Source organism: Calypte anna, chromosome Z (genome assembly GCF_003957555.1).
Source record: "Calypte anna isolate BGI_N300 chromosome Z, bCalAnn1_v1.p, whole genome shotgun sequence".
Classification (NCBI taxonomy): domain Eukaryota; kingdom Metazoa; phylum Chordata; class Aves; order Apodiformes; family Trochilidae; genus Calypte; species Calypte anna.
The window spans coordinates 46117192-46134717 of NC_044274.1; the positions used below are offsets into that span (position 1 = coordinate 46117192).

The 17526-nt window shown below is 37.0% G+C and overlaps 1 protein-coding gene across 1 annotated transcript; it reads right to left on the reverse strand.

Moving 5' to 3' along the window:
- Positions 1–282: 282 nt before the first annotated feature.
- On the reverse strand, positions 283–16827 carry LOC115599965. Its single transcript, XM_030468048.1, has 8 exons — positions 16789–16827; positions 16047–16094; positions 15314–15513; positions 13667–13792; positions 11661–11708; positions 10298–10386; positions 8564–8650; positions 283–2306 (listed from the first exon to the last, which is right to left on the reverse strand). The coding sequence occupies exons 2-8, from the start codon at positions 16082–16084 to the stop codon at positions 2121–2123; spliced, it is 774 nt and encodes a 257-aa protein (XP_030323908.1). The 5' UTR covers positions 16085–16094; positions 16789–16827; the 3' UTR covers positions 283–2120.
- Between the last annotated feature and the right edge of the window lie 699 nt (positions 16828–17526).

Sequence of the window (17526 nt, forward strand, 5' to 3'; positions counted from 1 at the left end):
CCTTATGAGACATTCAAATTAGTGGGAATGTGAAAATCCCAGTTTTAAGAGTTTGTGTGACCAAAATAAGAATTCAGGAAAGACTGGTATCCAGAAATTGATACTTTGTTGGTCTATATAAAATTAAAGTTACAAAGCTGGCTGAATTTATTGTCTTTTCTGAGATAAATTGTCAAATGCCATTACCATCTTATATCTCAAATCTGAAACTCTAGAATATTACCACTACTTTCCATAAGGGTTTTTACCCCTTAAATTGTTGTGGTTTTTTTTAAAATCTTATTTTTAAGGTAGATGGTAGAAGTACAACATTCTGCACATATCCATAACTTAAGTTTTAACTGTAAAATAGATTCCAAATTCACTTAGGCCAACACTATTTTTTTTTCTGACCTCAGAAATGCTGCTTTGCATAAGCTTTTTTATGAGTTATCATTTATCCAACTTACCATCTAGAAAGCATATTGTGTTATTTATTAAGGTGATCACATTACCAATAATAAATATATGGCTATTCATTAGTAGTGTCGCAGTGAGTTAAATTATTGTACTTGATATGCAATTTAGCTTATTTCTTGTAAAACATAATAGAGCGTGCTAAAATATTTTAATTGTAGTATAATATATGCTGAAGTCAGTATCTAAAGACTGGGGTTTTTTCTTCCCACTAATTTCACAGAACTCTTAATAGATCTAGAAGGTATAAGTATTATTTAGGGAAAACTCAAAAGCATTCTTCTGTTCAGTCTGCATTGGAGGTGTAAGAATGATTTTTACTATCTGAAGAATACAAGAAACCCAGTAGTGAAACTCCATGCTACTAGTAGGGAGGGGGAAAAAAAAAATAAGTATTTTAAGGTCTCACAAACCTCTGGAGCCTGGTTTGCTATAGACAATAGCCTTACTGTAATGTGCATTTCTGAAAATGACTGATGTTAGGATTTCTATTTCATGCATGCAGTTCAGGTGCTGTGTAGCTTGTAGGTTGTTTCAGTGCAAGTAAGTGACAACCTCTTGGCATAGGTGCATGATGTCTATCATCTATACACATACATTCCCAAACAACTTGCATCAAAGAAAATTGACACTAAGTCACAGTGAGACTCCATGCACAGCAGTGGAGAGCCAGATCTTCAACATCTAGTGATCTTATGTACACTTTTGGGTTGTTTACTCTTGTATTTCAAAAGTTTTGTGCCTTGCAGGGTATGGTCTACGTCTACAGACATTAAAGTGTCAGCAGCTTCCATTTCACGCTGCCAGACCCTGTTGCCAAAAGGTAGGTATGCTTACCGCTCCTCCAGTGTACCCCACATAAGCACCTACTGTTTCTTTTATTCAGTCATTTTGAACATCTAGTTATTTTTCAAATGTTGTTCTGCACTCTGCTTTGCAGCTGAGCATACAATTGTATTTCCATCTAGGATTCAGAGGTGGAAGCCACCATGTCAGAGCAAATGCCTGCCGCTATTCCCCATCAGTTCAATGTGCCTGACTCCCTCTGAGTGCATGTTGCAGGTCTGGTGCTCTGTGTACTCCTTCTTAGAGATCTGCCATGAGGGACAGAAGCTGAAATCGGAGTGTATGGGCTGACTTGTAGCTACAGAAGCAGAGAGAAGAATCTTCTCCCCTCCTTTCCCAAAGTCAGTCATTCAGGAAATGCACATATGCCTGTCATACCTTCTAATTATTTGCTTCTCAAGTTTTGGAGAGCTTGTAAGAGAATTTTTTTTAAAGAGTGAAATTATTAACTCATGGAGAACTAACTGTGCTTTGCATTTCATATCCATGCTTCCTTCTTTATCCCCTGTCTTCAAAATATCCCCTTTTCTCCATTCCAGAGTATTTTTCCTTTCCAGAAGAAATCAGTACCTTAAATCCATAACTGCACATATAAGACACTGAGACTGATCAGTTAATAACTTGTTTAAACTTAGCCTTTCTATTTTCCTATTTTCCTATTTCTATGCCCAGAAATAAATGTTACTCATGCAAAATGGTAAGTCAAGAAATTTAAAAAAAAAAATCTGGAAATATGTGGATCTCAACTTTCCATCTCTTCTGCCAGCTTATTACAGGAATTGTATGGACATTGAGACCACTGAAAGGCAAACAAGTTACTACTCTTCCAAGTATGACACCCTGAAGTAAAAATTTTTGTCTTCGTTGGGTTCTTTGTTATCCAGTTTGCGAATATCAAGTGAGTCATCATTCGCATACAGGTAGTAACTTGTATCTTCATAGCACTGGAACTGCACTGAATCTCCTTGGTAATGCATGATGAAAAAGTTATTCTTTTCTCTCAGCTAGGAAAATACACAAAGCAAAGAACACATGTTATAGTTTTAAATCCTTTCTATAGGGTTTCATGTAACAAAAAATAAAGCATGTTTCTTGCTTGTTATATTTTGAATGCTTTTCTCCAGTTATACATATTACCAATTTATTTGGCCACACATAATCATTTTGAGACAGATTCTGTGATACCTATGAATAAAAAAAATACATTTCCCTCAAATATCCTCAAAGGATATTGCCAGACCCACAGCTGCATTCCATTGCTTCACAAGAAGACCAGCACAGTTTTCCTCTGCAGTATACCTGTTATTGGGATAATCTGGGAGTTTCATCTTCTTACTTTCTTACCACATATTTACCCTGTCAAGTGCCACTAGCAACAAAATGTCAGTCTACAGTTTTTCTTGTCTGTTTTGGAGTAAAATTAGAATGTCATGGTACCCACTAACCTTAAAAAACTGCTTTGTCACCTATGATTTTCCATACCTCTCGGGTTTCCAAAATACTTTTTTAGACCTCTGTCCCTGGAGGAATGGCTATTGTCAAAACAGCCCCTGTGTGAATGTGTCCCGGGGCTCCTGAGGCACTGCAAGCTCAGAACGAAGAAATAGTTACCAGAAAATATCATGCCAGAGTAAGGAAGAGTATGTGCTGAGAAGTAGCCTCTGAATTTGTAAGCCATAGACACTGGTAGCCCTGTTCATTCTGCAAAAACTGATAAGCCCAGGAGAACAAGGAGCTGCTGAACCTGACCGTGGCAGGTCATATAACCCACATCACATCCAGGAAGGCAGCAGCTGCTCTAGGTGGACAAAAAGTGTATATATACAGGGACACAGTGTACATATACATTTCAGGGACACCTGAATCAAGGGATGCCATGTGTGAATGTGTACACCTGCCTGGAAACCCTCTGAATGTGGGTACAAACCCACAGTTCCAGGTTTGTACAATAAGAGAAGGAGCAACTGAGAAGCTGTGTGAGTAGTTATCTGCTGGTAATAGTAAAAGCTTTATTAATAAATGTTTAAGAATTGTGTTTCCCCCAACTAGGCCTCTTGTCAGGGAGTGGGGAATCTATAATGTAGTTTGGGGAAGACTGAGATGGTAAGTGGGCACACCATAATCAAATTATTTCATCTTCCCTCTTGGGTGACCTGTTTGAACTTCTCATCATACACAAAGAACAGTTCTACAAATCTGACTAGTCTGGCATATTATCACTGTGCACTATGCTTAAAAGGACTCTTAAAATGAAACTGTATGCTTGGGGAAAAGCAGGAGGATATTAAATGGTCCCAGCTGTTCTGCAGATTACAGCATTGGCAATAATCACCTTTCCATCGAAGGAGGAATGTGTCCTTTCAGCCCATAGATCAACAGAGGATGGAGAGAAAATGTCCTGCAGTTATTGCAGAGCACATGAAAGAAACTTGGGGATACACTTCCTGCAGTAGCATAGCTGTAAGGAGACTCAGCTAAAACACTCTGTCCAGATCAAGCCAGTATATCAGCAGAATATCTGCAGCTTCAATAAAAAAAAATTGTTTTCAAAAATTACTTGTAAGTGGAAGAAAATTTGCCTTCAGAAATACCTCCTAGGGATTCAAAATTGTAATAAGGAAATACAAATGGAATAAGAGAATCTAGTAAAATTGAAAAAGGAGGAAAGACAAGCCTGCAGAAGCAAGGAGAGGGATTAATGTGTACGATATAGAAATTCATCCTGGAGCAAGGGAGACTCAAATGGGATCTGGTAAATATGAACTCTGCGTCAGGTGACTGCAAAAGCAGATTGAGATGAAAAAATTAAAAATACCTGCTATAGCTGCATGGAATGATGAAAAATTAAATAGAGAATAATCACAGGAAGATGATTTAGAGGAAGATTTGGGAAATGACATGTGACTGGGAGAAGAAAGAGGAGCTGGGAGTAGGAACGTGTTCAAACACTGCTAGGCTGAGAGTTGCAGCAGGTCATTGAGGAGCAAGGTGCTTTGCAAGAAATAATGACACACATAAATTTCCACTGTGGACTGTTAAGAAAGCTGCTAAGACATCCAGGAGAACATGATGGACTCGTGCCTGCTGAAGCCATCATGAGGACATCTCCTATGGCTGCAGCCATGCCTGAGAAGCCATCTGCAAGTCTGAAGGAAAAAAACCCCTGGTTTTCTGTTATAAACTGTCTGTTTCTTTGCCATTGCATCAAATGAAGAATTAAATTGCAGGTTAGGTTTCACATTTAGTGGCAAAAAATACACATTTTCTCACGTCCCACAGGTGATTCACAATGCTCTTGGACTAGCTTATCTATGCTCACTTTAGAAAAATGCTAAAAATGTTGTCTCTGTACATTAAAGAAAAAAACATCGTATGAAATAGTATGTCAGTGATGGAAGTTACAGAAAAAGATGTGATACAGTAGTATCCAAGTTTTAAAATAGTCCAAAAATTATTTAAAGTCAGTTTGAATAAGGAACAAGGAGCATAACCTCAGGGTAAGTTCAACTGCTGCACTGTGAACCAGGAAGCAGCTAAAAGATAAGGAGAGAAAATGAAGGCCAGCTGAAATGGAACAATTCATCTTACACTGTCAAGATATGTTACACAAGTCAGTACAGGGCACAGTACAACCTACATCTTGCCTCAGGTAATGAGCATATGATTAAAAATTGTGTGAGTTGGACAATAATGATAAGCAAACTGGTAATACTGAGCTGCCACCTTCATTGCATCAAATAATCTATGGACCTTGGAATATCGTTAGAAATTAATTATATAGTGCTTTGGATTTTTTACTAAAACATCACTGACAACACCCCAGTGTTTTGGCTATTGCTGAGCAGTGCATGTACAGCATCAAGACCTTTTTTTCCCACTCTGCCCCAGAGAGTGGGGGGGGAGTGGTCAAGAGTCTAGGAGGGGACAAAGCTGAAACAGCTGCCCAGAGCTAAAGGGACACTTCATGCCATGTAATGTCATGGCCAACTGTAACGACTCAAGTAGAGGAAAAAGGGAGTCGGATGTTTGGGTTTTTTGCTTCCACAATGGCTGTTGCAGAGAGACTGGCTGGGCATTGATCTTCTGGGAGGAGGTAGGTACCTTCAGATCTCAGTCCACTCAGGCAGGGGTATTACAACCAAAGTTCTGGGAAGATGCTGTCCAGTTATGATATCCAAATAACCCTGCATCATCTGCCAAGGAACAATAGCTTGAAGAGGAACACATAGATCTAGTGATAGAATTGTTCTCCAGCAATCTTTTAAGTAGATGTGTAAAGTCAAGAAGGAATTTAGGAAGGAAAGAGAAAGGAAGGTTTGAAACAGAGGGGAAACTGAGTGTTACTACTAATTAATCAGAACCTGGTAGGGTTAAGTATATACAGGTATAGGTCTGAGAGTGGTGCTGAACCATGAATAGTAAATTATTATGGTTGAAGCCAAACAGAAAGAACACTGATGGGAGATACTACAGATACATATTAAAGGAGATGTGTATTTCTCTGACATCCGGTATATAATCACTAAACCCTGCACTTCTGGAAGAGTGAAAAAGAAATAGTAAACATTCAGACATAATCAATGAAAATGGTAAAATGAGAACCTATACACAAATTAAAACCTATACATACCTGTAACAACACATAATGTTAACAACTGTTGTTGATAATTCCCCTCTCACTGTTCCCCCTGCACTCCCTCCTCCTACAATCTGTTTAGCTGCCCATGTCCAAAGGATACAGGCTCAGCTCTGATCCTACATGGCTGCATAATTTTGGTCTAAGGAAACTGCTAATTTATGAGATAGCCTCCAAGAAAATAAGAGGGGCATGAAACAGCACCAGTCTAGTTGAGAACTCTGGGTGAAATCAAGTGATTAACATCAACAGTGAATGCTAAATAAAAATCCTTTTGACATCACATCCATAAGCTGTTTTGGTTTGGTTTGTTTTTTTTTCAGAAATGACTGAAATTAACACTTTCCTCTGTGTGGGCTACATCAAGGGACAAAATTTGTAAATGTAATCTCACTCGTGCTAAAAGAGACTGCATTGGCTAATGGGAGAATTATATATAAAGGGGTGGGGAAAACAACCCCGCACTGTTGGGAGAACAGTGGGTCAATAGTTGGGAAAACCTTTTCTGTGGTGGAGCTACAAGGCAATACAATTATTACATAGCTCTTAATTCATCCTCTAGTGTGGTCGACTGGATTTGCACCTATGATATTATTAATTGTTGTGAGCTTGCTTTATTACAGAGTTGAAGTAATGAGTTATGGTTAAATGTAAGTCTGCTCCCAGGTGAACCAATGGGTCTGGCCTCTGTGCTGCTGCTTCAGCTTGGTGATCCTGACTGTTTTCCTTGATCTCTGAACACCATAATGCTGCAGTAAATATTGGTTGTGGTCTGTGTTACCTTCTTGACTTCATCCCCTATCAGAATAAGATTTTACTACAAACTATTATCAACTGCTACAGGATGTTATTCTTTTACTGTGATAATAACAACCTAATTAATGAAAGATGTTTTGATAAATACTGTGAACTGTATTTTCTTGATTACTGTACTAGGAATTTATAACACTATATTCAGCTCTTCCTGATGGTATAACAGTAGGCTCCACAGATTCTCATGTTACTGGTAATTCTACTGGCAGTCTTCCAATAAAAAAAAAGAAAATGTCTGTCTCCAAGGCTTATTGTTAAAAGCTAGCAGGCTAACTATCAGCACCATATTTGTCATTTGCCATGAGAAGTACTTCTCCCTTACAGTCAACTGCTTCCACAATTTTTCACCCTAAGGATGGGGGAGGCCTAATTTATCACACCAGAAATTATTTGCACACCAGTGCACTTATTCTAGAAGGTTTATTACGAATCTTACAATTCAAACTTAACTACAATTTTGCCTCTTGGCCTAGCTGGATGTGGTTCACGTGCAGGCTGCTGCTTTTTCCTCACACAAATGAGTAACTTTTTTTTTTTTTTTTTCCTACTACTAGAATGTTTCAGCAGGAAACAAGAACGAGTAGATTACTCCCTGTCTTGTTATGTAATTAATGGGTTCTCAGAATTAATTTTTCCTATTAGTTATCTGTTTAGAAACTCACAATGATGTATAGGTTCCTACAGGCAACTGTTACAGCTCTTCTTTCAAGCTGTACCCCAGAGCTTGCAGCCATCAGTTCACTAATTCTTTCCCTTTGAAATAGCTCCACAGAAAGAGGTATACCTTTTTCTATAAAAAGAAGCATATGAAATACATTTTAGAAGAATCTAATACAACTGTGGTGGTTTACACCCCACAAGGAGGGGACTAGAATTTTCTTTATATATTTCCTAGGCTTCATTGCTTTCTCCTTTTATGTAAAGCCAAGGAATATTTGTGGCAACCAAGTAACTTAGCAGGAATTTAAACTGAAGGACCCACTTGGATTTTCAAGGCCCAGTGTGCTGGAGATTTGTTCATAAATTATTGAAAAAAATTAATAGTACTCTAGTTCACACCTTTGAAAGACCATTTCAGAATTCAAACAAGAAATTCCTTATAGTTTCAAATTACCAGGATTTCTTTCTGATTAAGGAGAAATGTTAGCAATGTCAGAAATAATACGCTGGCAATTTTAGGCTTTCAGTGTTTCACATTTACTATCTCAAGTTTCTGATAGCTATCTAATCCTAGGTAGCTTTGACTGTTCTCACTGAAATTGAAAAGGTTGTCTTTTCCATATAGTAAATCTACTGTACGACAGCCCTAAAAAAACTATCATTAGTTACATTTCCTTAGTTTTGTATTTTCTCATTCATGTTAGAATATCTGTCCAAGATCTCTTACAGAACGAATAAAACAGTTTTGTCTAGAGAGAAGACAACAAAATCAAGCTTTGGTCACAAAAATGTGTTAAGAAGCCGCTTGGCTACCTGTATTTCTCTACACAGTGTATTACTCCTGATTTACAGTCATCTGCTGATCAGTCTGAAAGTACTTCTTAAAAAATAGTATGGGAAACATCACCAACTTCATGTTTTAATTGAAACTCAGATATTTTGCCTGTAGGTTGAAGGATGTTCTCATATACGCAAGTCAAGTCAAAAGTATGGAAAAGTGCTTCTTTTTCTGAAGAAAATATTTAAATTCAGAAATAAGAGTGTAAACAACCACTCAATGAGTAACAGCAAGACACGTGTTTTTTTACACCCATGTTTGCATGCACATTCTCTCACACACAGGTTTTTATTTGTCTGATTATGATTATATACCTGTTCGAAGTCAGGATCATCATGCTTACATGTTTCCACGCAGCGTCTTTGCACTGAATCTGGCTCTGTGCAGGATGCTTTTAACACCTGTGTTTACAAACACAGAGATTGGTTATTTTGTCTTCATATTTTGTTCTTTTAATCCTCCAAATCATAGAATCATAGAATTGTCAGGGTTGGAAGGGACCTTTAAGATCACCTAGTTCCAACCCCCCTGCCACAGGCAGGGATACCTCCCACTAGAGAAGCATCTGTAATTTGGTGTTGCCTTGCCACTTGGAGGATCTCATGTGAAAATCTGCTCCGTGCCATGTTTTCCATAGTATTAATTCTTATGAAATGTCTTATTTTTCATAAAGTCCATTAATGTTTACACTCAAATTATCCAAGCTAAAGAAGTTGATAAGTTCTCAAAACACTTCTATGAATATATTCCTCTTTTATCATTTGCAATGCAAAATTAACTGGGTTGCAAAGACCAAAACAATGAAACTGTTTAATGCCTGAATTCAGTTTTCCATCGCAGCCAAGACTGAGCCATGTTGTAAATCATAACTTAATCACAGATATAGAGCCCTGTCATCTTCTATACCAGAATTCTGGTTGATATTAAGAAAATAATTTGTATTCTGATGGAAAAAGGAAGGTCTGTGATATTTCCAAGGTTTATAAGTAACTGGGAGACACTAACTGGGAGACAATCTTACATGATTTTCAGATAAGAATTGCCTTTAGTGATATCCTGAAACATAACCTGGTATAGCCTGGTACTTTAATATAGGATGCTTGAGAAGTGAAATCCATTAGGGCTCAACAATCAGTTCTTTCCTTGATGTGGTGGAACACCTTGCAAACAACTAATTTTTGAAAAGTAATCTCTGAACCTGAAAAATCCTTTAAAAATAGTTTATCTTTCAAGGTCAGAAATGAAAATCCCAGTGGGATAGTTGGCTATGAAAATGATTAATATATCTTGCAACATACACTCCTCCAGATAACTTCAGGAAATAGATTTTAGGGAAAGTCATCTGTGAATTAAAAACAAATGAAAACCATCAAAGACTTCATTTGAGGAAGAATTTGAAGATTTAACCCGTTGTACATGGCCAGCATTGGGTGAAGGGCCATTCTTTAACACAACATATCCTATGTAAACAGAACTTCTTATATCTTTGCCTTCATTTAGAAGGTAAATGCTAGTGTAAGATTTCTTTTCAGACAGACTTTAGTAAATGCTGTAATCTTCTTATAGGAAAAACAATCCTTGTCTGCCCTTTCTACCACAAACAAACCTGCATGAGACCGGAGAAAATGAGAATGTTCTCATCTCAACAGATGTTAAATGTCTGAAATAGGTGTAGCTGTATTTTCTTTTTTTCAGTCATTATCTTGTTATTCGGATTGCTTAGGAGAAAATAATTCTCCTCTTAAACTTATCTCTTTCCAAGGCAACATTCCTGCTTCTTCCTCTGCTTTTATTCCCTGCATGTTTTCTGGTTAAGAAACTTCTTTCTGCACAGAGATTGGTACCCAACATCCCCAGCTGCCTTACAGTGACAGTAGTCAGCTACCCAGCCCTATCATAGAAGGAGATAGTCAGAAGCTGTTAAATATGGAAGATGTTATATAAGTAAGGTGGTACATAAAGGAAAATAAATTTGAAAGGGTCTGTGGGGAAATTTCACTATAGTAAGAAAGAGCACTCATAAACTACAAAGGAAATAAACTGCTTACCTTCAGAGCGAGATGCTTCTTACCCTTGCACAGTAGGACAAATTCATTAAGCTTTGATCTCTGTGTGAGGCTGACCAAATTTTTAGAATCTGTTTTATATAGAGGAGAGTATTGTTACAAAATATGTATCATTTTTTAAAATGAAGCATAGCTGAAAGTACTTAGTAAAGACATAACATTCAGGTTCACTTTATATTTGTTACTCTTCCTGTTGATCACTGTGGATAACATTCTCCTCTGTATTTAAAGTCTGTGGCTTTGTGAAGCTTTAAATTTGCCATAGATATGCTTTCCTCCCGCTACATCTCTCTGTATTTATAGTTCATGTAGCATTCATTATAGATTAATATTTATGATCTGAACTAAAAAGGCACATACATTAGTACATAATGCATAGATGTTTATATAATATACTTGACTATGTATACATCATTACGGAAAACATAGGATTTTTCCCCTTTTATTTTCTGAGTGCTCTCTGAATCAAAATCTTTCACTGTCATCATTGTGGGTGCATTGGATCTACTCCCTTTTGATATTTTTTTTTGCTCTTTTTGATACTTCCACTCTCCGATGGTCTTTGGATGGTTACAGTTATCAAAACCTTTCCAAAGTCTAAGAGGCAATTTTACAAATCCATGCAAAGGAAATGCTTGGAAATTAACTAAATATAAGAAAACACTCCTTGCTTGGGGTGTGCCTGAAATGCAAGGCACTGGCATGTGGGAGGGTAAAAATATTTTATAGTGTTACCTAGAAATACTCATTTGGCCATTTTTCAGTGTGCAGTCTTGGACCAGATGGACATTTGCTCTTATCTATTACAGCAGCTCTTTATGGTTTAAATTGGAACATATTTCTCTTCTACTAGCATACTGGAACTAATATATCTTTGACTTTCCCAATCACTTCTTACTCTTAACAATATGAAAGTTGAAAAATGTCTCCCATCTTTCTTCATGTTTTGTTTTGGTTTTCATCTCCTCTTACAACAGGTCTTTGCTAGCCAAGACCCATACGCTAGCAACAGAGCACAGAAAATTTTCTTTAAAAAAAGATGGATTCTCTAGCTTGTGTACATTTTATTTCCTCATATACATTTATCTCTAATCCAAGCCATTACTCATAACTTGCTAAGGCAAATTTTGTGACTTTGAATATTTCTTTTTATGTAACACTGAAACCTTTAATTTTCAGTGTTGCCCAGTGACTGGGCCTAAATGAAAATCTGGTATAAAATGTTACTTCTGATGTCAACTTTATGTATAAAATTCTACTATCTTATTTTTGTACTCCCAAACATCTCTTCAAAACCAGACACTAACAAAGAGAATGGCATCTTTTATTCCCACAGGAGTCTTACCAGTAGCTGCTGATTCATCCTTTGTGAAGACACCCAACCACGCAATGTCTAAAACAGAAGATATTTAACAAATGTGTGGATTTCAATTGTTACATTCTTCAAATTTGAAAACATTACAGACAACCTAACAACCTGCTTTAAAATGTAAACTGAGAAAGAGTGTGTAATAGCAATAGGCATTAGGTTTAATTTCCTGCAGGTCTCTCAATGACCCCAGAAGACTGTACAGTCTGATTGGTATCAGGTACCCCAAAGTCTGAGCTCTGAGACTAATAAATATATGGATTTATTAATTACCTTTTGCAAATGATAATACACCTGAGAAAACAGAAGGCAGTAACGAAATGTAAAGGTGTGAACTGCTACCAGAGAGAAGCCTGAAAGTCTTTGGAAGCAGGTAGAAGGACCCTAGGGTGAAATGTACAAGGTTGGAAAGTAACAGGTAGCACCAGCAAGGAGTTACTCATGTCAGCCTGAATTGCATAACCAGCCACTTGGGGAAGGTATCACCCAAATCAGGTCAAAGTCACAAACATTCAGGTTACAGCTCATTCCTAGAATGATGTTGTCTTAACTGTATCATCATGAGTGTATGTTTGTGGTGCTTGTGTTTACATTAACAAGAATATCACATAGCATTTCCTCTTTTCTTTCTTCTTCTAGGAACATCCTTATCTTCTAAATCAGGATTGTCATGCTATGAATCTATTCACAAACTGCTTCTGTTGCACACCTATACAGGCTTTGGTTCTGTTCATAAATTAACAATATTAATTGCATAAGTTACTTTTAAATTCCGGGAAGTTATCAAGTAAAAGACACTTCAAAAGTTACAAAGCAGACTTAAATACTTAACCCGTGCATTTGTCATTTGTCATTTGTCATTATTCACAATTCAATAGAATAAAAATAGCAAGCCTTTCTATGTCTTCATCTGAAGCATATACAATGGACTTCTTATTCCTGTAAAAGTTGGGTATTTTTAAGAAATAGAGTTTACATAAGTTGATAGCTACAGATTTCAACTTTTTCCTATATTTTGCTTACAAGTATGGAGTATGGTTTTTTGGTTTTTTTACCCCTACTTTCAGATCTCTGGAAAATGTGTAAGTCTGTTATTTGCCTCTTTTCTACCAAAAAATACCCACTAACAACTACTTCTGTGATGTTATTGGTGACAATTAGAGAAGCCTCATTTGAGACAAAAAAAGAGCTTAATGAAAAATAAAACAATCCCACAAATTCTAACATCTTCCCTGTTTTTCCTGCAGCATTTTGCACCTGTCTGTGAGGATTATTTTTGCTTTCACTCTTTTATCAGCCAAGCATCTAGATCTCCCATTAACTCAAATGGGAGTAAACAAAATAATCCTCTAGGTGTGTACTTACTGTAAGATGGAATAAAAGGGGTTTCATATCACTATCAATATTTATAAAGATGCAATATAAAGTTACATCTACAGAAGTCATAGAATCATAGAATCACAGAACCATCTAGGCTGTAAAAGACCCTTAAGATTTACTGAAGGCTTACCTACCATTGCCAAATCCATCACTTGAACATGTCTTTTCAGTACCTCTCAAGATGGTGACTCAACTACTTCCCTGGGCAGGGAAAATGTCAAGTGCCAACACTTTACAAAACATCCAGTGAGTAAGTATTTTCTGATATGCAGCCTTTACCTCCCCTGGGACAACCTGAGGCTCATCTAATACTTGCTGCTTGGGAGAAGAGGCTGTTTCCCACCCTGCTACAACCTCCTGTCACATAGTTTTAAAGAGTAATAGTGTCTCCCCTCAGCATCCTCTTTATCCTGGAAACGATGACAGTTCCCTCAGCCACTCCTCACAGGATTTGTTCTCCAGACCCTTCAGCATCTTCTTGACAAGCTCCATCCAGCACCTCAATGTCTTTCTTGTAGTCAGAGGCCCAGAACTAAGCATGTTACACATTAAACAGTGATCTGTAGTACAGTTGGTGAGTTTTGGTTTAAAAAGCACACTACCTTCACAGGATTGTGAATCCTTGGTTGATATTTCATGATGACCATATTCATCTATGTCAAAATGCACTGTTTTTGAATCTTCCGTCAGAATATAGCATTTCTGTGTTCTTCGCAGATTAAATGCAACTGAAAAATTAGTTGTAATTAATCTCACTAGCAGCAGAAAAATGGTAAAATTCCATTAAAAAAGCAATTGTATTTTTGCAACAATCTATGTAGGTTTAAACTGTGAACAGTGTAGTCAACATTTAACAGAAATTATGCAGTGGCCTTAAGCAACAGTTTTGGGGGTGTGAGGGTGGTGTGAAAAAAGAGAGCAAAAATTTCTGTGCTTGGAAGGTTCTCCTCAGTAAAAAGAGAGGTATGAGATATATGTTAAACCTTTTGGACAGTTAACATGTGCAAAACCTTGGGATTGAAATATGATTTCCATGAGTAGTCTTACAGTAGTGGTGGGGAGCCCTGTGGGGTGCCAGAGCCACAGCCAGGGCAAGGTTGTGCTCAAGAGCCTGCACACAGAGTGAGACTTGAAAAACACAGAGTTAAGTTGCAAGTTTTCATTCCGAGGAAGAGAAGTCAAGTAGGGAAAGTATGCCTCCAGCATATTGTTTCCAGACTGATTTCCTTTATTTCACAGACAAGTACATGCTTGTTTCCTGAGTCTGCACTTTGAAAACTGGATTTGTGTACAGACAAGAATTTTAGGTTAGGGTGCATGTCTACCTAAGATAGCAGCATTTATTTTGGGGACCTGAGATAAACAGGTCTTTGTAGCTAGAAGCTACCCAAGATGTAGGTCCAAGCACTTGGGTGTCGAGACGCCTACAGAATAACGCTGTAAGTCACCATTTTGATTGTGTAAGGCTGAACATTTTTTCACTGGAAAATTGATGCTTTCAAGCACAGTTAAGACATTTATGAGGCCACACAGACCTCCAAAGTATGCTGTAAGATAAACAGCCTTTTCCTTGCCAGAACAATTAGGCAAGTAAAAGAGCAGTATACTTAAAATGCACCAGAAGTGACATAATGTTCTGGAAATGCTTGACTTCTCAAAAAACTTTATTACTCATTTTATATTGATGCACTTCCTCTGAAACATCTGTATTTAAAAAGATATTTTGGAAAAAAAGTATAAAATTCTAAGATGCTTTTCTTCCACCCTGTCTAGCCTGAGCTGAAACTCTGCATATACAATCAACAAAAGAAAGGGACAGTGCAAACCCTGACAGCCTGAGTCATAACCTCCAGAAGCAACAGGTTTCACAGGTCCCATGTTGGACCTTCAGGAGGCATATTGATCATCTACAGTGGGGCGAAGGCAACTCAGACCATCAGACTTCCTGAAAAAAAATGGGTTGCTCTAATAAGCAGCAGGACAAAAGCGACAATAATTGATACAGCAAATTTTATAAAAGATGTTATATTGTAATTTTCATAGTGCAAGAATTCTCCTTCTAACTAGAATTACAACAGAACTGCTATTTTGAATAAGGTTTCTGTTCTAGTTCTTTTAGACATAGCTTTTTCTTTTTCTTTCTTTCTTTTTTTTTTTTTTTAATTTTCCTTAATTTGCTTGGATTCTGCTTTAGACTGGAATCATCTTGACAAGATTACAGACATACCTGTCACTCAGGAAAGAGTTACCTGGCTTTCCAGAATTTGGCTGCGCACTTTTCAGCATCAATTGCATCTCATCAGACCTCTCATCAGACCTCTTAGCAGACCTCTTAGCAGACCTCTTTCTACGGGGAGGTGCTTCATACATCTTCCTGAAGCCTGAGCGCAGCACCATTGTAGAAGCATTCCAGAAATCCTGGCAGCCTCGCTTCCCTCTCTTCTCCATTCTTAAAGCAGGAGTTAGAATTGGTCACAGTATTTCATGTTTCAGTCAATAAATGAGTTTGCAGAGAGTATGATTTGGATAAATAACAGTTAAAGGATGAAAATCAACAAATGTTTGACTGCTTGCATGACTCAAGTCATGACCCATGACTTTTGCAAGGCAAATGTGGTGTGTTTCCAGTGATAGTCAGTTATCTACTTCTACTTCCACCAATATGCATGTTATAATATATTTAAAAATATATTTCAACCTAGACAAAATAGAAACAATTTATGTGACTTCAAATTAGTTTATATACTCTTTCTAATCATAGGAAGCTAGCAACATTTTGGTAGCTGGTTGAAAATTTTTGTTATTTTGTCCTACAGAGTACAATCTAAAATAATGTTTAAAGTATTAATAAATGACCAAAAATCATACTAACTTCAACACAGCACAATCTGACTTTCAGTAAAGACATGCAGCCAAATTGCAATTTTAAATCAAGGATTGATTTAAAAAAAAACCAAAAAAACCAAAAAAAAACCAACCCACCTTGTTCTGTTTCTCTTTAAGCTGCTGAAATCAGACATACTTGAACACCTGCGTGGTCAATTGCAACAAGATCAACCTCAAAACACAGCAACTTTGAAAATTTTTCCTGCTACATAGATCATATAAATTCATTTATATTAAGGCAGCAAAGAAAATTTGTTACATAGCTTCTCTTGCCCCATTGGTGATCTCATTTGTTCTTAACCACTGTTCCATCTTCCACTTGACTCCCCCCCAACATCTGATCATAAAATTAAATAAAGTTCAGCACAAGAAAACAGGATATATGATTTTGGAGTTCATTCATGTGGTGGTACAATCCAATTATTATCCTGTACTATAATGGTACATTCATCACAAGTTATCTCTAAGACCACTGAAGATCAGAACTATTTTTGTTGAGTGTATTGGGTTGCAGCTGACAGTCCTGCCTCCAAAGAAGAGAAGAAACTGCAAGTTTATTCCAATTTACCAATGCATTAAAAAGAACCTTTGTCATGCTATGGCTAATAAATAACAAGATTATTTCAAATCAGACTAACTGTATAAAATATATACTGCAGATGAAATATGGGAATATATAAAAATAGACATAAATTAGACTAAGGAAGAGATGTCAGAGGAAAGCTTTAGTCAAACGAAAAAATATTCCTATTTTTTAGAATTTAACAATCAGTCCAGTAAAATAATTTTAAACTGAAGTGCACTTAAAACCCTGCTGTAATCTTCCACTCTTGCTTACCTTACTTTGCCTGCTATTGTTAGGGTACTTCTATGAAGCAGAATGCAAGAAGCTGCTCTGTTACAGCCCATTTATTGTAGGAGCACATGGCAGGAAGCCAAACCTCCAAGTAAAAGAAAAGTCTGACACAAACCTAGTCTTCCATATTTTGACGTTCATTTATTTATATCAATATTCTCATGGCTCTAAATATAGCTGGAATTTCAGGAACATTGGAAACAGTAAGAATAAACATTTAAATATCCTTAAGATGCCCCAGAAGCTGCCTACCTCCAAGTAAAAGAAAAGTCTGACACAAACCTAGTCTTCCATATTTTGATGTTCATTTATTTATATCAATATTCTCATGGCTCTAAATATAGCTGGAATTTCAGGAACATTGGAAATAGTGAGAATAAACGTTTAAATATCTTTAAGATGCCCCAGAAGCTGCCTTCCCTGGAGCTGCATGCAAATTTTCAGCCAGTAGATCTGCATAATGCCTGAATATATTCCTAAATACTATTCTAGTGTTTTATGTCAATGGTATCATTCTTGCTATCTGACATTCCTTCCATGGCTGGTCCAAGGGCAGATTCTGGGTGTATGGTAATATTAAAAAAGAGGAGTGTAGTCTCCACTACAGGGAGCTTGAACCAAGTCAACTGCTTAAACATTTACACAGCTATTAAAAAAGGGCTTTTCAGGTGTTGCAACAGCAATGGTTACCAATTGACTAATAGCAATATACTGCTTGTG

What these genes read in the sequence shown, in the direction of transcription:
- LOC115599965 (XM_030468048.1), bottom strand. Translation starts at nt 16,084, where the DNA reads ATGTCTGATTTCAGCAGCTTAAAGAGAAACAGAACAAG. An exon ending in GCCAAATTCTGGAAAGCCAG is followed by an intron (nt 13,793 to 15,313) that starts GTAACTCTTTCC and finishes CTAATTTTTCAG; the next exon opens with TTGCATTTAATCTGCGAAGA. An exon ending in AGAAGCATCTCGCTCTGAAG is followed by an intron (nt 8,651 to 10,297) that starts GTAAGCAGTTTA and finishes TTGTAAACACAG; the next exon opens with GTGTTAAAAGCATCCTGCAC.